This window comes from Streptopelia decaocto (genome assembly GCF_964273445.1).
Source record: "Streptopelia decaocto genome assembly, chromosome: 3".
In the NCBI taxonomy this organism is placed as follows: Eukaryota; Metazoa; Chordata; class Aves; order Columbiformes; family Columbidae; genus Streptopelia; species Streptopelia decaocto.
Window position 1 is genome coordinate 110,316,773 of NC_138656.1, and position 22,542 is coordinate 110,339,314.

Sequence of the window (22,542 nt, forward strand, 5' to 3'; positions counted from 1 at the left end):
ATGGACAAAAGTCACAGGCTGAGGCTGCATCTGTTCTACTGATCCAGCCTCTGTCTCTACTAAAAGGATTAGACAGACCAACAAAAGAAAATAGATTATCTTTCTATTAGTCATCTTCAGTTTTGAACATTGTTCTTGCCTCTTTCTGAACCCGTCCCTTTCTGATAGTCAGGGGAGAGCACAACCTGCAGAGCTGAGCTTGACTGATACAAAGGTGTTCCTTTCCCACAGCTTGTTAACAGTGCACCTTTCACTAGTAATTTACTTTTTAGCAAGGTTAGCTACTAAACAGAACAGTATGGACCGCAGTCCTCAGTTGTAACAGCCAAAGATTTGTCAGGTTTTTAATGCTGACTTACTTCTGTTGTGCACTCAGAGGGAATGCACATGGAAGGACATATTCTGGCCACTTGACCAGCCAGCCTTTTTCCCTCAACGTGCTGCAGCTTCCCCTTTGGAATGGCTCCCCTCGTTCTCCATGCTGCATCTCACACTAAATGTATATGAAACACTTCTCATACTGCTCTGTGCCCTGCTAACCTGGGCTTTTGTCATCTTTTCCTGCCTTTCTGCCAACTCCTCCACCTGTGTCTCGGCAGGACAAATGGTATGTACCAGGCAAAAAATATGGGGTGATGACATTACTTCTTGCCTTGTTCTCTGAGCAAGATCTTAGAGATTGTTGTTCTAGATACTGAAGAAAAAAGCACCCTGTTCCGTATTGAAGAAATCAGGTATTTTCCGTAAATTTAGAGGTTAACCACTGGGTCACAGTGTTACTCATTGACAAATTAATCCCAGCTACAGGGAACAAACTAAACAGAGGGGCTGCCAGTGAAGGTTGTGCGAAGGAAAGAGTCAAAGGCTTTCAGAGAGGAGCTTATAGGTAGGAAACCTTGGGAAAGTGGCTGTGAATTATTCACGTCTGGAACATTTCTGGCCAAAGAGACTGTCAATGCCCATCAGCATCAAGCACCTGTTGGACTTGCTGGTACAGGGCCACGACTGACCAGCAAACGCTTGGCGAGGACGATGGTGCAGGCACAGGATGGACCAGACGCTCTGCAGAGGTTTATTGTTTTCGGGCAGAGACGACCCCTAAAGCCCGCGGAAGGTGTGAAGCCACAGTACCACTGCACTGCGAAGCATCCAAAGCACACAGCCCTGCGCCTTTTACAAGCCAAGAGCTTGTCTGAATGGAAACTCTACATAAAGAGAATTTTACTACTCTCAATTAGACTTCTAATTTTTAAAGGATTATCAATGGGAAACCTTGAAGGACAGGGGGAGCTACTAAACACATCCTCCTTTTCAAGTTTTGTTTTTTATATCAATAATGGTGGTTTATACCCTTTCAACAGGCCTGAATGAAAGAACACTACACTGTACTATTTAATAATTTCAGACTGAAAATCCCAATTAGTCTTGTGAGAAAGCCAGAGAACCAAGTGACTCATACATGCACGTGAAAGAGGAAAATGTGTGTGAGAACCTCACTGGCCAAGATTACCTTGACATAATTCCAGTTTATGACAAAATGCACCGTGACAGTTCATCCTTTTACAGGAGAACGAAGGAAATACAGTGGAGAATCTGCTATAAAACTGCTCCCAGTCCAGCGAAATATTTCCCTGCCAACAATGGATGCATTATAACTAATTGAGCAACATTCACAGAACAATGTAAGCTCGTAAGAAGGGATACTATTACCAGTATTTTTTTTTCTAAAATATTTATTTGCTGTTAATAATTTGATTTTTATCTGCATCTTGTAATTTAATGTGTCCTGTGCAGAACCACAGCTGCGATCTCTCCTCTCAAAGTAAAATTTCACAGGTCATATTTAACTGCTTAGACCACCTTTTTAATTTTCTTGGCACGGTAAGTCAGCAGCAGGTGTAGTTCTAGCGCACCTTCTCACCATCAACCAAAAGTTGTCATTTCTCAGTTTTTGAGACTGAGGTGGCATGAAACACGCCAAGTCCTTAAATTATCAGTGTTGTTTCGGAGACTGACCACTAGGATATAAAAACGGGAAACAAAGCATGTGCTTAATATATCCAGAGAATCCAAAATTACACTTTTGATTAAAAAAACGGCCACTGTTATGATATCACAGCATGCTTTCCAAACTGTACATTGTTACATTCTGCTGTCACTAATCATATTTATGTAACTTCAAAACTGCTGCTGTCAAGTGCCATGGATCACAAGGTAAACACAGCATTTTCTCAGCCCCATGCTCCAGGTCTGCTCACTGTGGTTTTTGCAGCTTCAGCCCAAAGCGGGCAGCACGGGACGTGTTCAGAGGCTCATGTCTGTTCTTGTGACTCACCTCAAAGGGTTCCACCATCATGACCAGGCCCTGCCCTTGTGCAGGCTCCGGGACCATCCACAAAGAAACTCACTGTAAGAAGCAGAACTGTCATTAGCATAATTTATTTTTGAAAAATAATCCTAATGCTCATGTGGGCAACCAGAGCATTTCCTTTATTAGAACTTGTACTGCTCTGAACATTCATGGGTGTTTCTTATTGATGATTTATAGATTTCAGCAATGATGCCTCCTATCATGTGAGAAATGAAGCTGCCTGAGTTCAATCAGATTGATTTCATGTTGCATTTTTCAAGCAATTGACCTTTTCAGTAAAAAGGAAAAGTCACAATTTGTACTGTGATTAATCCAACTACACTCTCTACTATAAGCTCTTTACAGACAATTGTGAGATAAAAAGTACATGTTCATTTTTATTAATTCAATTATTAACTTTCACAATGGGATTACAAAAAAATAAGTATACTCTGTTCCTACCTGTTTACATAATGTAAAACTACCTCTAGGAGTGAACGAACATATGGACTGAATTCTTCTACCACATTCCTCCTGCAAGGTACAGATGGTGTCACCTAAAAACATCTTGTTTTCTTTGTTTTTTAATACAGAAACACTCTGAAATCAGTTACCATAGCATCTCAAGGACAACACCTTATAATTAAGAATTGCACTTTCAGCTTACATCAAATTTACATTAAAATGTGCACAAAAACTATCATTATGAAACCACTGTCCTCCTCACAAGCTCAAATCTCAAGTATTTGAATGTTTTATATAATGACTTTTCTTCCCCAGGAGTTCAAAACAATCTGGGAAAGAGTACAGAAACACAGTTCTAATAAAAGAACTACAGATTTCATTTGTTGTTACTGAGCTTCTAGTGTCTTTATCAAGTACTTCTGTATAAAATCTGTACAAGTATCTCACAGAGACCTAATATGATGCTTTTCCTGAACACTAACAATATCCAAAAATAGTTGACTTTGCAATCATAATCCATTCTTATTTACCAAACAACAAGGTTTCTCCAGTAGTCATAACAAATGTAAACAATCTTGTGTTTCATCCATCGATAACAAGAATCACATAAGCGTCCAGCAAAACATTTTCACACCACTAGCTGCATTTTCAATAACCTCGCTTTTCTTTTTCTTCTTTATCAAGAATAGCTTGTTTTAGACTCAAAGCAGCATCTTCAAACTGGGGGTTTAACTCTAATACTTTCCTGAAGTCTTTCATGGCCTCATCAAAGCATCCTGTCCCAAAAGAAAAGAAAGGAAGAATGAATTATCTCTCTGTAACTGCTCAAACTAACAGACCGCAAGTGAAGAATGACTCCTAATACTTTCACTAACAAAAACCAGCAGCTGTACTTACTGGACCCACTACATTCGGAGTCTCCAGAGCCCCAAGTGGAAGTCAAAGGTCATCAGAGCAAGAACCAGAGTGCCTATTTTTGAGCCTTAAATGGATGTAAGGCTCAATTCATCTAGATTATTCCAAGAGAAAGAGCCACTAACTAGTAGCCCGGCTGCCTTAAACCCAGAGCCCAGGCATACTGCTCCCCAGCTGACACTCTGGGTCTGGCTCTGTTCTCCTACTGCTCCCTAGTCCCTCGGCTTCTGGGTATTGACTTTGCAATGGCCAAGTTCCAGCAGAAGGAGCAGCAGTGTCACCTTCTTTTGGCACATTAAAAAATCAGGCAGCAAATTCCCCAGAGGTGGCTGACAGCCCACCCTAAGTTGAAGAGGCTGTTGTTCATTATGGGTGCACCTGCTTTACCTTAGGTTTAATGGCAGTGTTCAGAATTGGCTAGTTTTACCTCTAATGTAATTTCTTCCTAAGCTGAAACTGCAACTATCCCCGTTTTTCCTTGAACGGTGCTGTTTCAACTGATGCATCTGCAAACTGGGATATCTAATTGCACACACAGGGCTGGATCGCAGTCGAAACATCCTGTGATTACTTGAGAAAAACGTGTCACCGTTGATTTCTGGTGCCACGTCCTTCCCTGCCAGCACCAGGGAGGTCCCTCCGTCTGTAAAACCAAGCGGATCGCTCTGCAGCTTCGGGTGAACCTTGGGTCAGACCAGCTCCGGGGGAGCTCCCCGGCCGTGCCTCGGGCAGGCGGGAGGTCAAGGCTCATGCCCGGGTCACCCTGCCCTGGTCACCCGGGGGAACGGCCCCACGGCCCGAGGGCGCTGCGGCCCGTACCCAGCCGGTAGAGCACCAGCCCCCGGTTGTAGTAGGGCACCTCGAAGCCGGGCTGGCACTGGATGGCGGCCGTGTAGTCCTCCACGGCGGCGGCGAACTCCACCCGCAGGTACTTGATGTGCCCGCGGTCGTTGAGGGCCGTGGCGAGGTCGCGGCCGGCGCTGGGCGGGGACAGAGGGAGAGCGGCCGTTAGCGGCGGGAGAGCGGCCGTTAGCGGCGGGAGAGCGGCCGTTACCGCGCCCCCCCCACCCGCCCCGGCACGTACCCCCGCCCCGCGCCGCGGGCGATGACCCGGCTGTACAGCTCCTCCGCCGCCTCCAGCCGCCGCGCCGCCAACTGCGCCTGCGCCGCCGCCAGCAGCTCCGCCGCCTCCCGCTCCATGGCGGCGCCTCCGCCGCGGTGACGTCACGCGGGGCGGGCGCGGCGTTACGTCACGGGCACGGGCAGAGGGCGCCACCCGGTACCCGCCCCCCGCCAACGGTCTGCGGGGGGAGCGCGGAATGACGCCACTGTCACAGCCCGCAGTGACGTCACTGGCACAGCACGGGATGATCCTGTTCACCCAAAGAATAGCACATTTTTGTGTTACGCTTTTGGTGTTTGTCTTATGCGTATATTTTCTTGAATTGCTTCCCAATTCAAACCAACTTTTATTAGTCATCTGCATTTAAATAAAATATCAATGCCACTTTTTTCCTAGTGCAAATTAAATGATTTATTACTTTTGTGAACATTAATGCCTCATATACAAATGGCAAATCCCTGTAGCATTCTTGGCTATTTTTTTTCTTATTCCTTATTTTTTCGTATTGGAGACACTGTGATTAATCATTGTTAACATTAACTAATGCTAAAAATGATCTTTTTTCAAAGTGGTCATAGCCATTTCATAATAGCACTGGCCTAAAGAATCAGTCTTTGATAGTCACCAGAAATGTACCATCCCTGTATCATTGTGGTTCAGATTGTCATCTCTTGCTGTTGCAATCACATTCTCTTCTACTCTTCCTGCTCATGATTCAGGCTGTTGGTTATGATAACGTCAAATTCAGCTCCCAAATGAGGTTAAAACCAGCATATAAAAATGATCCTGTTTAGTTTCCATTTTCCTGTGTGCTTCTCGTAGCCTGTAGTCACTGGCACAGAGCCCTAACACATTGATACGAAGGAAAAATAAAAGCTCGAGTCTCAGAATCATAGAACAGTTTGGGTCGGAAGGGACCTGCAAAACTCATCCTGTCCGACCCCCCGCAATGAGCAGGCACATCTTCAGCCAGATCAGGTTGCTCAGAGCCCCGTCCAGCCTACTACCAGGACAGAAAAAATAAGTAAGTAATACTTATGTCTTTTCACCTAAGTGTAACAGAGAGGCACCACTTTCCATGAAAGAGAGCACAGAAGATGCCCCACACTCTCCTATCAGGAATTAACCCACCACAAGAATGTCAAGGACCATGGGGAGAGCTCAGAGCCCACATGGACCTGTAGCACTTCAGCACTTGGGCTCAAATCCACAGAGCTGCAGAACAGTTGGGGTTGGAAGGGACCTCTGGAGATCATCCAGTACAACCCACCTGCTAAAGCAGGTTCACCAGAGCAGATCACACAGGAATGTGTCCAGGTGGGTTTGCATGTCTCCAGAGGAGACTCCACAGCCTCTCTGGGCAGCCTGTTCCAGGGCTCTGGCACCTCAAAGGAAAGAAATTTCTCCTCATGTTCAGATGGAACCTCCTGTGCTTCAGTCTGTGCGTGTTGCCTCTCATCGTATCGTTGGACACCACTGAAAGGGGTCTGGTCCATCCTCTTGACACCCACCCTTGAGATATTTATAAACATTGATGAGATCCCCTCTCAGCTTCTCTTCTCCAGGCTGAACAGACCCAGCTCTCTCAGTCTCTCCTCATAAGAAAGATGCTCCAGACCCCTCATCATCTTCATAGCCCACCGTTGGACTTGTCCACTAGTTCCTTGTCCTTCTTAAATTGGGAAGCCCAGAACTGGACAGTACTCCAGATGCAGCTTCACCGGGGCAGAGTAGATATCCAGCAATAAAACAGCTCAGTTCTAAGTAAAACGTTCCTTAAACCTTCACGTCTAACAGGGAAGAGAGTTCAGCTCTTGACAGCTGTTCAACAGATGTCAGCTCCTCGCTTCAAGCTACTTAAAAAAAAAAAAACAAACACCAAAATACCTCAGCTCATTACCAGATTCCAGTTTGAAGGTTCATAGAAGTTTCCTGAACTGGTTGAAGACACCAGCAAAGCTCAGGAACTCAGATGCAGACCAGCGGCACCGATTGCTAAATGTTTGCAAGCCCTTTATTGCTATGGTGGGTTTAAATACACTCGGCAAAAAGAAAACACATGTATGCCTAAGCTGGTACCATCACTCTATAAAGCAGTAGTAGAAAAATATATACAATACTATTATCACAACTACTGTGGCACTTCAACTCAGGAATTACTTCCTTCAAAAAATTGGGAATTTTGAGAAAACCAAATCATTTCCTGTGGAATTACAAAAAAATGGAGCTTGCTCATAGTAAAACATTAAGATGAACCTACATTCAATTTGCATGGTTTTGAAACAAGGCTCAATTTACAATTAGAAAAGAATCTTTTTACTTTAAAACTTCATAAAAAAACATAATAAAAAATTTTAGTCTATTAGCACAGTCATTTCTTCACATAAATGGAACCAGTCAAGGTTTCTCTTGTGGGGCTTTTAGTTTTTTGTTTGTTTTTTGGGGTTTTTTTTAAATGCTTTTTTAATAGTGGCACTATCTGTTACAATACAGTACCTGAGTTGTATTTTAAAATATAGCACATGGGTAACATTTTAGAGAGTATTTTTAGGAGACATAACAGATATGAGGATAAACAGTCTTTTCTCCTCTGCTATGCCGTACTGTGGCACAGAGGACAGAAGTTATAATTGTTTGCTTCTTTGGCTTTCATGCAATGCTTACACACACTGCACATCCAGAACCGATACTCCAGGATAGGCTCTCCCGTTGCAACACACACAGGAAGTTTCCCATCTCCACTATTAAAAACAAAAAAAAAAAAAAAAGAAAAAAGAGTAAATAAAGCTGAAAGAATGAAAACATGGTTTTAAAATACCAAAGACTTGTTTTGTGGAGATTTGCAAAACAGCATAAATACCTAATTGTGTGCCTACAGCTAGTTACAAAACTTATGATGCTCCTCTGTAAAATGTTCCTTCTCTATTCACATGTGCACCACTTTTTTATTAGAAGTTATTAAAACATGTAACACCTCACATAATGCACAGCCCCAGAACGGTACAGTCAATAAATCAGGACCAAGAGATCCAAAAGATTAACTGAAAAGAAGCAGTGAAGGCCACATAAAGGTAAGGTCCATCTAGACACATGCACTACTATTTATTGCTCTGAAGAGTCAACACGAAAGCAACTAGTGAGATTCAGTAAATCTGCACAGTAAAATAAAACAAGGCAGGTTAAAATCCTGTTCATTAAAAAGAAAATTGACTCTCAATCAGTTTCCATACTGACAAGTTCCATGCTGTTAGCAGGAAACGCATGTCAAAGACACCATTGTGGGTGCAGCCACCCCAAGGACTCGCCCCTTAAGTGTGCCCTTCATATTCTAATTCTTTCACCTGATACATTCATCTTCTCACACCATGTAAATTTAGGTAATTCACAAAACACTGGGGACTTACTGGTTAATAATGGTTAAACATTCACTTGTTGACGTTTGCATCACACCACAATGGTGATGCAAACAGCGACATTATTAGTTTAATGACACATGACACGGTATCAAAGGTCCTACAGCTCCTGTGCTCTGTCCACATGCATTTCAAATTAAGATGAAGTTATATCTTTATGCCCAGTTCCTCACATACAGTCAGTGTCTATTCTCCCATATAAAATATTGTGATACCCTTTCTGCAAACTGGCTAACACCTGCAATATTTGGTTTAAGCAGCAAAGCATCTAATTAACTTGGTCACTAAAAACCTGCTAAAACTCAAAATACAGACAATAGGAGAAAAAACAAATGCCAGCGTTACTACAGTATTTTATAAATATAAACGCACCTCTCAAGAAAGTCATCCAGATCAGATTTTTTGTTAGGCTTCGGAGAATGTCTCCTGAATATCTCTAGAGCAAGGTCTTCATACTGTTGCCTCTGCTCTGGCCTAAGAGTTTCCAAGGATTCTAGTTTAACAAAGGCTTTTGAACAAATATCAAATGCTCTATTTGCACAGGCACAGAGTGCCAAAAGGGAATAGATTTCTTCCGCAGGGATAATGTCTTCATAATCTCGCAAATGAAGCGCTGAGAAATGGAAGAAAAAGTCTGTTCATTGACATGACTGTGAGGCATGTGTGGTTCAATCAACACTTTTAAAAAGTAAATAAAAATAAGAGGTTTTGACTGGGAAATTCAAGTGTCTTTTTGAGACACCTTTTTTTTTTAACACGTTAGAAGTATTTGAAATGGACCTTCATTACCCACACTAAGTATAAGGCACTATTGCTTCTCTAACTCCCACAAATATTTTATGAAGCTCTACAGGGAGGTCTGATGTAAATTCAGGCATGTCTTATAATTTAAAGAATTAAACAAAACAGTCAAGAGAACATCTACAGAGACTGTCCAGTTTAACCAGGTGATATTTTGTAAGTTAGACTTGCATTAACTCCAAGAAAATACTTTCCAGGTGTCTTCTGCAGCCATATTCAATTCATTATATGGTTTTGTTTTAAATTCCTTGGATCTAGCAAGAATAGAAAAATGCGCCAACTATAAATGAAATTATGTGCTGTGCAGGTCTGTAAAATCAGAACATTTTCTTTACAGGGTTAGAAATGAAGTCCTACCTGTTTTAAGTGCTGCATCTACAGGACCTTTATACAGCTGTCTTTGTGCAAGTAGGAAAAAATGGTAAGCCTCAGCTCCTCGCCAAGCATTGTCTGCAAAGCGATCAGTTAAAGAAAGAACATCTTCTTCTAGCAAACCAGCCAAAGCTGAAGCAGTCTGAAAACAAAGCAGTATCACAAGTAGTTTTTATACAAAACAGATACAGCAGGAAATGAGGATATGTGAAAAGAACTTTTCTACACTTGGTGATTACACCACTGTCTCTGTTAACTAAGGAAAATATAAATACATGGACCTAAAGTGAACATTGTTAGATATTTTATACAGTGTACAGGCAGAACATATGGTGCAGATTTGCAATGATAAATATAATATACATGTGAACAAATATATACTGAGCACATCTGCAGACTGGTTCATAGTTTAGATTAATATTGCATTTCAACACCACATCTCTTAAAAATTTGTTTAAACTATTTCATTTGTACATATGAAGATGAAAGCATAAGCAGAAAAATTCTTCCATTTGCTTCCCCCATATCTGGAGCCATCTCCCTGCTAAGTTATAGCCAACATAGCTTAATCTAATCACAGATCTCTCTTTGGGATTGAGATGTATTCCTAAATGACAAGACACTGAGAGTCTCACGGGAAGAAAAAAACAAAACAAAACAAAACACAACCTGGAGTTTCTTAGTATGACTTTCATTGTTACAGTGAAAACATCAAGAAAAATACATTAACTTTCAGAAGAAAACTATCTATTAATACATAGTATTTAAATGGTTTAAAATAGTACTTTAAATGATATGTTTTCATGGAAGGCTTGCTTTAAGGAAAGCATTGTTCTTAGTAGGAAAAAGCATTATTTAAAAAGCATAATAGCCTTATATAAAGATAGCTTTATTTATTTGGACTATGTAGCACATATCAGAATTCAGAAAGGGGCGGGGGGGAAGAGAGAGATACTGTACCTCTGAACCTTTACCCTTGGCTTTTCCCCTTTGTGCATTCTGCATTTGTTCATGGCACTGTTCCATAAGTAAGGCTGATAATACATAAAGCTTTTTAACTCGCAAAGGCTTTGTCCTTTTCTTTGCCTCTTCATCTGCAATCTTATAAAACAAAACCAAGGAATTTAATGTAGATTTTTAAAAAAATATATATTACAAGAATTGCTCCATTCTCTTGGACAAATGCATGCTTGTACAAACCTAGGAAATCATGCCAAAAAACAGTTCTGCGTTTGAATGTAATAATTCTGACTGCAAGCAGAACTACAAATGAAAATGTAAAAGTGAAGAATGCATATTATTCTATATTTATTTAACTAACAAGTATATAAGGCCAGATTCTTGGGAAGGATAAATCAGTCAAACCACGTATAAGTCCATTGACTTAATATAAAAATAAACTACGAAAATAGTGATTTTTAAACACTGAAGTTTAAGAAATATATAGTTTTCAACAATGTCTGGTGGTTTTCCCAGAAGAGTGGCTTTTAAAAGTAACATACATATATATATATATTTACTATAAATATTTGCTGTAAAAATTCCATATCACTCTTACAGACTTTGTAAGCTATGTAGAGAAATCTCCGCAGCCAGATCAAATCTAAGCAAAATCTTATCTTGAAAGCACCCCACAGCAGTTTCTAACTGAAGGCACCAACTGAATAAATACATTTAACTTCTAGTTAATTACATTGCTATTTTTAAAACTAAGAGAGATAAAACTAATCCACACAATGTATAAAATAATGTGGACATTGCACCCAGGTCAGTCTGTTATACCTCTTTACTAGGCAATGTGTGGCAACAGGACCTTCTCTGAGGTGCAGTTCATCTTGTTCTGAACTGAAAGTCTCTAAATCTGATGGTTTGTGTCCCAAGAGTCTCCTCTGGCTACAGGGGACATCCAGGGTAACTATTTCAGATATAGATACTTCAACTTGGGAGTTGGATTCATCTTTGCAGTGTTCTGTACAATGACATCTGCTTATTGCCTGGACATTGTTAACACTTAAATAACCCCAAAAAAATAAAAATTGCATGGAAATAATGAGATAGACCAAAAACCCAGTTATTTGACATAAAAATAAAACCTGTGATACCTTGAACATGAGCTTTGCAGCTTCAAAGAAATAATTTGCTTTACGATAGAGTTCTATAGCGTCAAAGATTTTATTCTTTTCCAGTAAATGACTTGCATATCTGGCTAACAAGGATCCAATCTCTTTCATATTGTGATTTTTAGCCAGCTCCACAGCTTTATTCCACTATAAATGAAAGCAGACAATTATCAACCTCATTTTTTTTCAAGTACATTCTCAGAACAAGCTGGTTATCCATGAATAGTCTGCAACACTTGTGTGCAGTACTTCATAACCATTTAGAACCACACTACTATAAATCTAAAGTAAAAATCAAGAGAATACAAATGCTAACAGCATTGCCAACTGTGTGATACAGCAGGCCTGTGAAACAAATGCTGGATCTCTGTCCAAAACCACATACAAAGCACTTGCTTCTGCTTTGGTAAAAGCTTTGCAAAATCACTTCATTGCTGTTCATAGCTGGACACATGGATTTCAACGCTTCTGACATTACTAAAACCCAGACTCTCAAAAGCATGTCTAAAAGAGGACTTCACAGAATCACAGAACAGACTTCAGTCCATAAAGTTAAGGCACAAACAATAACACTATGCTTGTCCTTCTATACACCTCATTTTGTCTGTGAATTTTCCTGATCTTCATCAGTTTGGCTGTTGTTTTTGCCCCAGATCAAAAGTTTGGCAGGACTGAGAAACTCAGCTGAATCTCATACCTAATAGCCCTTCAGATCCAGAAACTAGGAAACCGTTCACATAAAGACTGGCCAGTCCTGCCATGCCCATATGTTCCTCGTAGCCACCTTCAGTGTCTCTCTTGTGTTGACACAAATGTTTGCACAGGTAAGTCATACTGGGGAACAGCCCTAGCTGTAAACATACAGATCATTTTTCAGATCAGTTCTTTTCCAGCTACACCCTAACACAAGGACAAATACATTTGCATCTGTACAAGGAAGGAGGGGGATGTGGAAAATGAGCAGCCAGAAACTCTCCAGTCTTCTTCCTATTCCATCCACAGCCTCTGTAGGCTGAGCACATTTAACACACACACACACACACACACACACACACACACACACACACACACACAGCAGTAACACTGCTGCATGTCGCAGATTCACAGAATGGTCAGGGTTGGAAGTGACCTCTGGAGATCATCCAGTCCAAGCCACCTGCTAAAGCAGGTTCACCAGAGCAGATCACACAGGAATGTGTCCAGGTGGGTTTCAATGTCTCCAGAGGAGACTCCACAACCTCTTTGGGCAGCCTGTTCCAGGGCTCTGGCACCCTCAAAGTAAAAAAGTTTCTCCTCATATTCAGATGGAACCTCCTGTGCTTCAGTCTGTGCCCCAGTCTGTGCCCGTTGCCCCTCATCCTATCAATGGGCACCACTGAAAGGAGTCTGGTCCCATCCTCTTGACACACCCACCCTTGAGATATTTATAAACATTGATGAGATTCCCTTTCAACCTTCTCTTCTCCAGGCTGAACAGACCCATCTCTCTCAATCTTTCCTCAAAAGAAAGATGCTCCAGACGCCTCATGATCTTTGTAGCCCACCGCTGGACTCCCTCCCTCCATATATTTATAGGTTTGTCCCTCCAGTAGTCTAATCCCAGATAACTAGCCAGATAACTGCCTTACGCACTGAAGGATGAATTTGCCAGAAATAATGACAAATCATCACACACTTAACAAAGATTTGTATTTATCTGGGCGTTAGCGTAGAAATCTCACTGTTAAACTGGTATCAGTCAAGCAGCTTATCTGCTGCTGTTTTACCTGGTTGAGATGCACACAGGTATCTACCGCATCCTTTGGTCGATTACATTTCAGAAAGGCTGACACAGCTTGATCACACATGCCCACTCTTACAAACATATTAGCTATATCCTGCAAAAAGCAACAGCATCATGTTAAATTCACTTCCAGATTTTTAGTACGTTGTGTAACAACTGCAATACTATTATATTCTTGTTTAATTTAATTCAAATAAGTTGGGGGAAAGGGGTTGTTTGCGTCATGGATTATGTGAAGACAACGCACACTGTTGCAAATCTTTAGAACAGTGTCCTCCTTTCACATGCTGCTTCTGATTTCTTTTTTAAAAAGCTATTTAAAAAAATTTCTTTCAAATCAAATCATACCGGAAGGACTATGTTCTTACTATTTAGAGTATTTCATGCAACTTCGCTATTAGGAAGATGTTAAAAACAAAGTGCTATGTCTTATTTTATTCAAACAACTGAAAATATCAATAAATGAGGATGTTTGACATTTTCAAGCACTTTGCATTAATCAACGATATAATAGTTTTAAATTGGCTATTACTCAGTAGGTCATTTCAGGCCATACCACCTACTTTCCCTCCTTTCAGCAGAGTAGCTTCAATTTTCCTTGTAAATTTGCATTCCCACCATGTAAGAAGTTAAACCAGGCATAGCATACAGGAAGAATTTGGGGCAAAAACCCCCCGCTGTAGACTAGACAACAAAATGAAAGCTAAAGTAAGTTTTCAGCCATGAATTCTCAATAAAGCGTAGCTGTTTTAGTGAGAAATGCCACCGTTTGGGGAAGGAAGCAGTGAATCACGACTTAGCCATGTGGCCCACAAGTATGATGAATAATCATTTTTTTCTGGGGAACCTGGACAATACGAGAAAGGAAGAATGATGGAGTATGAAAACAACAGTAATACTGGAGATCAATGCCAAAGTAACACCATTATGCTTGAGTAGGTCATATGCTGCATTCTTTCTCTCTTTCTTTCTTAACCCTCCCAATATGGGAAATTTTAAATAAATAGTTGAGCATAAGACAAGGAAATATGAAGGTGGTTTTTGCTTACAGGGAGCAATTTGTTATTCTCTGGAAGCGAGTTAGCTAGATTCTCCAGTCCTTGGTAGTCCTCTAGCATGTAGTAACATTCGGCTAAACGTTCCTGGTTTTGTCCTTGTACATAATACTGTACCGCGTTTAACCTAATAAGAAAAAAAAAGTTGTGGCTTCTGATATATAAACACATGTGAAGCTTCTCATTCTATAAGCCTTTTGCATTTGTAAATTTAAAATATTATTTTAAACAGGTAACTTTGAGAGAGCTTTTGTAGCTAGAACTTCACTGTTTTTCTAACTAACTAAACTTTCAGAAAAAGGCTTTAGTGTTGTGCATCCGTATTTTAAAACACAAGCACTGAGCTCTCCAAGACCATTCTCCAAAGTTACCTAAAGCATCTAAAAATCAACTTGCAAAAATCTAATCACAAGTTCTTAACTGCTTAGGGACCCAGATTCTTTGTGATAATATAGTTTGGGCAATTGCATTACATAGCGGAGCTGTGGAACTCTGTGAGACAGAGTGTTCTGGATGCTAAAAAGTTTACGTGGGCTTAGAAGACTACAAGAAAAGTTCATGAAAGAAAATTTCTCTGCAAGTTACTAACTACAAAGACATCGCTTCTGGCTCAGTAAGTACCTGACTGCAAAATCTGTTCTGGAGAAATACCACTATGTGCGTTCACTGTTCCTAAAATCTTTGGTTGCCCAGTTTGGGCAATAGCTGGAGACAGATCCAGGTCAGAGCGACCTCTGGACCTTTTCAAATATTTGTGGGTTTAAGCATTCTAGAAAGTCTGTGGTTAGTTTTGAAATTCACTGATGTTTAATAATTCTCTCCTACTTCTTTTTTTTAACTGTTTTGGTTGGTTGGTTGGTTTTCTTTCTTTAATACTTTCTATATCCAGACTAATACAAGAGACTAATACAAGTGCATCGGTATTTTTCTTTCTGCCCCCTCCTTTGAAGCAAACAGACTTCTGGCAAAACGGAGATTTTCATTACCTTCATTCTTTAGACAGTTTATCAATGGCTTGCTGTTTAAAGGTACATGCAGTGGTGGAACCATGAAGGTCTGAGCTAAATCTCATAATTTCAAAATTATCCCATCCTGACATTTTCTTGACATCTGTCCCTCCTCCTAAGTCCTGTAATCAGTTTTATAATTTCCTTTGTAATTTCCTTCTATAGAACATACCACTTCTGACGGTCTGCAAAATAATCTCCAATAGCATTGTGTGCTTGTGCAAGAAGGGCATCGTCCGAATCACCTGAGCCAGTTTTCAATAGCTGCAACACTCGAAACCAGTCTCCCAGTTTTATCCGTAGTCCGATGGCAAGATCTCTAATATAAACAGAAAATAGGAAAAAGTTAAATACAATAAAATAGCTTACGAAAGTGTTGCAAAAAGCATCCGAAAGTATTTTCATGTTCATAATCTACATCCCAAGTATCACAATAATCCCAGGTATCTTGTTTACAATTGAAACAGTATTCCACAAAAGCAAATGCTCAGAAAGCTCACATGTAATGTCATACGTATACACTTCCCTAGCAGCCACACTCCTGTGTTAGGAGGTAAATGAACAGCTAGCGAGACAGTTGGGTTGATGCTACTTCAGATTTCCTCTTACTCTGTACACCCTTCCGTATCTTTCACTGCTGACTGCTACAATAGATGGCAGCAGCTGCAAAAGACTAAAAGCAAAAGGGGGATGAGTGGAAAGGCCCGGGAGCAGGAATGTGAATAATGGAGGCTAAAGCTGAGATGTAATAAAATGGATTTCAGAGACTCCTCTTTCAGATTCAAGATGACTTGGGATGAAGGAGAAAAGACTCGGAAGTAGTCTTTCTTTTTTATTATTCATGCATGCATATGACCCACTGTGTGTCCGTCTGGCATGTTTTTTCCACCATATAGAATAATTCTGTATTATTTCATACAGAAATAATTATGCAGATGCATAGAAAATAAATGGGAGAGATATGTACACTTCTTTTAAAAATACCCTGAACTTACAAGTGAGTTAAGGAAGGCCATAGCAAGTCAGTGCAGTCAGCTAAATAAAAGCATCTATCTAAAAAATATTTGAAAAATTGACTTATTTCAGCCAGGTTAATAGTAGATCCTTATCATGTTTTTGCTGGTGGTGAGGAGACACATAAGGTCAATACAGAACCCTGTATTCTTGTAGCTGGACAATAAGATAATGTTGAAGAAGCCAGTCAAATTTAAAAAAAGTCTTTGATTTCTGCAATCCTATAATGACCAAATTTCTCTTCAGCCATGTGAAAATGAATATGCCTTACCTAAAAATTGGTGTTGCAGTATGAGTGAAGTGCAGTCAGCCTCTCCAAAACAGCATGCTGCCATAGGCTAGTTAATTATGTGCAAGTAAGTTTTCCATTACCAGGCTCTAACATGCACCTCTCCCCAGCTCCTGCTTTACTGGGGAATAGGAAGGTTTCTCATTCTTATAGCATGAAAGAATATTTTTTTTTCTCTATCATTCTCTACTTTTTTCATGGCTCTATTAATTAAAGCTTAAAAATTTCACATGTGCATAGGTGATTCATGCTTCTCCATGTTTGACCACCACCTACAGGCTACCTCAGACAACTGCTGCTTGTTATTTCTCATTGTCCTTTTTCAGTAAAGACAGTACTCTAGCTAATTAGTTAGCTCTAATTTATATTTCCCAGTAATACTGTAATTTTACTTTGTTTGTTATCATTCCTGAGCAAAAATTCCATTGATTGGTCCACAATTTCAACCAGAGTCCTTTCTGTCTCTCCAGAGATTACAGTTCATTAAGAACTCTGTTGTTTGTGTATGTAATTAGAAAGAATGTGTACTTGGCTACTAGCTAAGAGCAACAGTACATAAATTAAGCATTGGTTAAGATTGTCTGTTTGTATTCTTGGCATCCCAGTTGAAATACTGGCAAAATACTTGCGAAAACATCTATGAAACACAGAACTACCCTGAGCAGCTGAGGTTCCGCAAACAGTTTGGAATGCACTGATTTACATACAAAACTGGTTATCTATGGATACCACAAAATTCTCTCCATCTGATCCTTTTCTGTCTTTCCAGAATCTACTAAAGAGTCCCCAGTGCTAAAACAGCCATTCCTTATTAAGGCAAGCAGGTTTTTTTTCCAACTTTTTTTTTTTAATTTGCTGCTGAGATGACTACATGCAATTACCTTCTGTCCATATCCAGATACATTCTTTCAGCTTCTTCAAATCTGCTAAAATAGGCTGCCACTTCTGCTTGCTTCATTGACTCACTCTGCAGGTTGCCCAGACGCTTCACAAATTTAATACCTTGATAATCTTTGCAACGTACAAAAGCTTGTTCAGCGGTCTGTAGATCCAGCTTCTGAAGAGCAGCTTCAGCCAGGAGACGCCTGTGTGAAAAACAAACATGGCAGATGGAAAAGCAGCTTATAAAGTAAATTAAATGAGGATCCATTTAACTAGTCATTATTTAAAGAAGACATTCAAGTTACTGCAATTGTGTTGCTTACTAACTAATCTTAATGCAGTTGTATGTTTGTCCCCAGTACATTCTGTGATCTATCCAGTACTTGCTCAGGGAAAGATGTTCAAATAATTGCTAATATTCTTTTGTTCAGCTGTTCAAATGGACACTGGCTTGGGAGGCATGAGCAGGATTTGAGTATCACAGTTGTCCTATGTGAAACGTGTTGCAGTTCCATTTCTGTCTATGCACATATCTTAACTTTAAGCCTTGATGGCAGCCTCAGTCTGAAGGTCTCAACTAAACTGGCTATGAACAATAAGTTGTCCTTCTAATCCATCTGGATGTTCCTTGTCTAGTTAGCAGTCTGGGAGAGGAGGGCGGTTTGGGAAACCTTGTACTGGTACTACTTCGTCGGTTAGTTCTCCAATAGCGAATTTCTACCTTCAGGCCAATCTACATCCATCAGGTGCTTGAATGAGCTCTAGAATTTTCTGCAAAACTAAGGCTAGGTAAATTTAGACTGTCTGATTGACACTGTGAAACAAAGTCAGTGCAGCTGGGCACTGACAAAACCAATAATATTATTGCTGTACTCAGTGACCTACGCCGTGCTTTGGCAGTATCAACTCAGTATTTTTGAATCAATTTTTGAATCAAGGTTAGTATCACTTCAACTCAAGTGCTCAATACCGACACCAGTGAAATCAGGAGAAAACCAGTATGGCAAATTTAATTGATCTACAACACACATCATCCTGTTTGTTGCATTCCAGCATTAAGGGCACTGTCCCGTTCTGATCTAGAATATATTTGCTTTATATCCAGCACTTCTAATCCATCTCTTCTCTATAAACGTGACATATCGTATGTTTCCTTGCCTAATGAAAATTAAGTTCATGGCAATTTTAGAGCAAGGTGAACAGCATTTGACATATATTTTGTGATTTTATGACATAAAACTTTTACTGAGACACAGACTTTCAAAACCAAGTCATTTTATATTTAATAAATAGATGGTACTAGCAAAAAAGCATGAATGACTTCAAAACTCCAAATATCTTCAGCTAGTTCAAGACATTAGTAAAAATGAAGACTCAAAAACTAAATTTTACCCTACAAACTCAAACTAGTAAAATTACAGTACTATAAGAGAAACTTTCAACATGTGGCTACCATATCTTGTTTTTCAGAATGTACATTCTACAAATGAAAGCACAACTGAATAGGAAGAAATGCTTTTTGGGACTAACTTTTAAGGCAAGTTGTTTTGGCCTGTCTTTCAGCAATTCTCAATTCACCTCAGAATTGTGAGAATTAACAGAGAGCTCTGAACCCACCTTGATGCAAGCCAGATATCCAATACTGCAAGAAATCAGCTTCAAAACAGAGCCAGATGGAGAAACAGTTTCCAGAAAGTTAGAGAGAACTGGCATCATTCAACCAGTAACTTGTCAGTGAAGTTTTAGTTTCTGCTACTGACTTTTCATTAAATTATCTACTGAGGCATTTACTCTTCCAGCCCTTATGACACAGGGTATTAAATAGATTTTCAGAACTCCTGTTTTCATGGGTTTACTCTTACATGTGTGCTGTGCAGGCTTTTCAAGTTTAGTTTAATAGCTGAGTCCATGTTTAGTTTAAACATGCCAACATCTCCTTTTCTCAGATTACTGCTGATAGGCTGCATTATAATGTAATTAACACACCCAGCCCTTCTCATTTCTGTCCTTTTTGGCCAGTCCAAAATGCTACAAGGTCAGTCAACTGCTCTCATCTTATTACCATTCTCATGTGTTCCCTTTACTGGGTTTTAAGCTCTTTGTCATCAAGGTTCCATATAAAGTATGTAAATAAATAAATACTCTCTCAACTTATGATGAATTTGAATTTAACCAACTTAAAGTTAGCTTTCTGCCAGCATTTTCATTTCCTTTAGATTTATTTGTCCCTAAAAGCAGGAAGCACTGTGTTTTTTGGGCTCATACACCACAGAGCAAAAAAGTGTCATGAGCCTGTACCCCATACGCACTACCATGACACCCACAGCACGCCTTTCATTCTAGGTACTACAGCATTCATAAAATCACAGAGTTCCAATTTAACAACAGCCCACACTTTTGGATTCAAGAACTAGGAGCCTGGGGAAGTACTGGCCCCAAGTTCTTTTTTTAAGATGGCTGCTGAGGGGTCTTGAACACTTGCTCAGCATCTCCTGAAACGTGAATTCTCAAATGCTCAGGAACAAAAACCTCACTTTCTGGCATTCTGGAAAATCTTAACACCACACAGCTTGAATTGGTAAAAACACCCTAACTGCAGAGGAGGTGGGGAAACCAGGCTAAGAGGGGACTGCAAGGCTCTTTCTGGGTCTTCCCTCAGTGCTATCATTCTCCTCTGGGGGCAATTCAGATGAAGAGATGTTCTCATAATAGCTGCCCTTCACATTGCAGCTGGGCACTGTTACCTTTTTCTTTTCCTCTTTCTTTAAAGCAGGGGTGTCAAACTCATTTTTACCGGGGCCACATCAGCCTCGCAGTTGGCTTCAAAGGACCAAATGGAATTTTAGGACTGTATAAATGTAGGTGTAGCTCCATTTATACAGTCCTAAAATTCCATTTGGCCCTTTGAAGGCAACCACGAGCCTGATGTGGCCCCCGGTGAAAATGAGTTTGACACCCCTGCTTTAAAGGATTCTGTTTAAAAGTGTATACTACTTTGGCTGGTTTTGAGGCTTTGTACTTAAATACTCTATCTGTCTGAACAGGAAAAGAATACGAAAGAACACAAGGTTAAACAAAGTTGGCTTATAAAGAGTTTTTACCAAAGTCTGGGATGTGGATTATCTTCTATGAATTGAGAAGATTCTGCGATGCCAACTTTTTCAATCAATGCTCGACTGTCTCGTAATGACCGAATCTCAAAATTGACGATGTAATCTTTGTTAGGATGTTCAGGATTCTAACATAATGAAGCACAGAGAAACATAATTTTATTCTGTGTCATGTTCATTTTCATATCTACTGTACAAATCACTAACACAGACACCAAGTTTTCTTACAAAATAGAATTAATTAAACTTACCTTTAATATTTCATCGAGAAGAACAGATTTGATTTCTAAATCTTCAAAGTTGCAAATATATCCAGAAGTTTGTATAGGTTCCTTAAAGGTAAATAAGTTACAAAGGAATGAACTTGTATTCTGTCTGATTAAATCCTAAACAAATCTATTAGGTATCCATAAAGAGACTTCCTTCTTCTCTGAAATAGGATTTAATTGCATTTCCAACAGGAAACATATACTAAAATCATTAACATTATTGACCATTCCATATACAGACATAATTAAAAATCCCCGTGTTTTCTATAACTAAATTATGTGAAAAAAATAAAGGAACGCCTGCCAATATTTAGATTCAACTGAACTGTGTTTTACAAATATATTTTCTAAAATTGTGTTTATATTTTCCAAAGCATACCAAAAAATATGCTCCAGAAAATTTCTCATATATTTAACAAAAATATGACAGCATTTCTATCTTTCCAGGACTGATAGTTCATTTTACTTATTTATTCCTGAACAACACACCCACAGCAGAGCTGACAAAATTTTGAGATTTCCAGAAGCAAGCTTATTTATATAAACACTTGCCTAATTGAATGGTAAGCACAAGATTAACACTTTTCAACACAGAGCCATTAACTTACAAGCAAATTTGGAAAATGAGTAGTTTTGGTATGTTAATGTTTACCTCTGGATCCAAGTTTCTGAAAACATACATTCTTGTTTTCTCCATCACTGCAAACAAATCTGGGTTATCTTTGGCCCACTTCATATCCCAGACATCTTTGCGTTCCAGTTTCAGCTGCTCGCCTACCATTTGCTGTCCTGTACTGTCCACCACCCGTGTATCCAAGTCAAAGAAAGTCAAAACACCTGAAAGGTCTATGATAGCAACACGACTATAGAAAAACAGAGGAAGAAAAAATAAGACAGCTAAATAATACCATTCAAGGTTGTAAATCTGAAATACTTTCCCTGAACTGGCACGCTCAGGCCAACTTTCCCCTTTAATCCAATACCAGTATAATTCCATAGATTCAGTGAGATGCATGTGATTTTCATGGATCTGCACAGCAGAGAGAGACCACAGACACACAAAGAAGTTTTTCATCTGATCTGGCCCTGCAAAGTTCTGAAATAAGCCCATTTTTCATCCAGCATTTTGAAGATACATAGTACTTCAGGTATCGATTTGAGGAAATCGCAGGTTCTGCCCTTCACCAAACTTCCCTTGACAGAGCCTAAAATTGATAGCTGAATAGAATTGTTTTTCATTATTTACTAGGTAATGAAGGAGATTCTTAAATTAAAAAGACAGTGTGGTGATGCAGACTGTTAATCTCTAAAATGGGATTTCTTGTATTTCTACAAAGGGTATTGTAGGGTTTTTTTCCCCGACAACATGAAGTATAATCCAATTAATCTTTGAAGTCATTTACAATATGGGAAAAAAATACAATTTCTAAAGGGTTACATTTGGAAATTTCCAGTTACACAGGTATTCAATGAATCATACTCGCTTGTATTTATTACAATGCCATTTTAAAAGCAAATCTAAATACTGAAAAGTACTTAGACACCCTTAATCTCTATTAAAATTTTAAAAGCAA

General features: G+C 39.6%; 2 protein-coding genes across 7 annotated transcripts in view; both read right to left on the bottom strand.

Moving 5' to 3' along the window:
* Positions 1-1,737: 1,737 nt before the first annotated feature.
* On the bottom strand, positions 1,738-4,948 carry TTC32 (tetratricopeptide repeat domain 32). 6 transcript variants are annotated; one of them, XR_014183732.1, is made up of 5 exons: positions 4,815-4,948; positions 4,550-4,710; positions 3,346-3,591; positions 2,336-2,407; positions 1,738-2,018 (listed from the first exon to the last, which is right to left on the bottom strand). XR_014183732.1 is itself a non-coding variant. In XM_082049302.1 (3 exons), exons 1-3 carry the CDS (start codon positions 4,928-4,930, stop codon positions 3,464-3,466), a joined length of 405 nt encoding a protein of 134 aa, XP_081905428.1. In that variant the 5' UTR covers positions 4,931-4,948; the 3' UTR covers positions 2,424-3,463. The 6 variants fall into 6 exon arrangements, 1 of the variants encoding a protein (XP_081905428.1); XR_014183734.1 differs by adding an exon at positions 2,813-2,884 and having other exon boundaries at positions 1,738-2,407; XR_014183735.1 differs by having other exon boundaries at positions 2,813-3,591.
* Positions 4,949-6,849: 1,901 nt separating this feature from the next.
* The window catches only part of WDR35 (WD repeat domain 35), a 41,991-nt gene continuing 26,298 nt past the window's right edge, over positions 6,850-22,542 (bottom strand). Inside the window, exons 16-27 of the mRNA XM_082048995.1 lie at positions 21,621-21,831; positions 20,951-21,031; positions 20,691-20,827; positions 17,589-17,792; positions 15,577-15,723; positions 14,392-14,524; positions 13,326-13,436; positions 11,542-11,706; positions 10,400-10,540; positions 9,425-9,581; positions 8,639-8,879; positions 6,850-7,594 (exon numbers count right to left, since the gene is read on the bottom strand). Of these exons, the coding sequence (XP_081905121.1) occupies positions 7,447-7,594; positions 8,639-8,879; positions 9,425-9,581; positions 10,400-10,540; positions 11,542-11,706; positions 13,326-13,436; positions 14,392-14,524; positions 15,577-15,723; positions 17,589-17,792; positions 20,691-20,827; positions 20,951-21,031; positions 21,621-21,831 (1,876 nt within the window). The 3' untranslated portion in view covers positions 6,850-7,446. The remainder of the gene's footprint in view (positions 7,595-8,638; positions 8,880-9,424; positions 9,582-10,399; positions 10,541-11,541; positions 11,707-13,325; positions 13,437-14,391; positions 14,525-15,576; positions 15,724-17,588; positions 17,793-20,690; positions 20,828-20,950; positions 21,032-21,620; positions 21,832-22,542) is intronic.

What these genes read in the sequence shown, in the direction of transcription:
- TTC32 (XM_082049302.1), bottom strand. Translation starts at nt 4,930, where the DNA reads ATGGAGCGGGAGGCGGCGGAGCTGCTGGCGGCGGCGCAGGCGCAGTTG. An exon ending in GCCCGCGGCGCGGGGCGGGG is followed by an intron (nt 4,711 to 4,814) that starts GTACGTGCCGGG and finishes GTCCCCGCCCAG; the next exon opens with CGCCGGCCGCGACCTCGCCA. An exon ending in GCTGGTGCTCTACCGGCTGG is followed by an intron (nt 3,592 to 4,549) that starts GTACGGGCCGCA and finishes CTTTTGGGACAG; the next exon opens with GATGCTTTGATGAGGCCATG.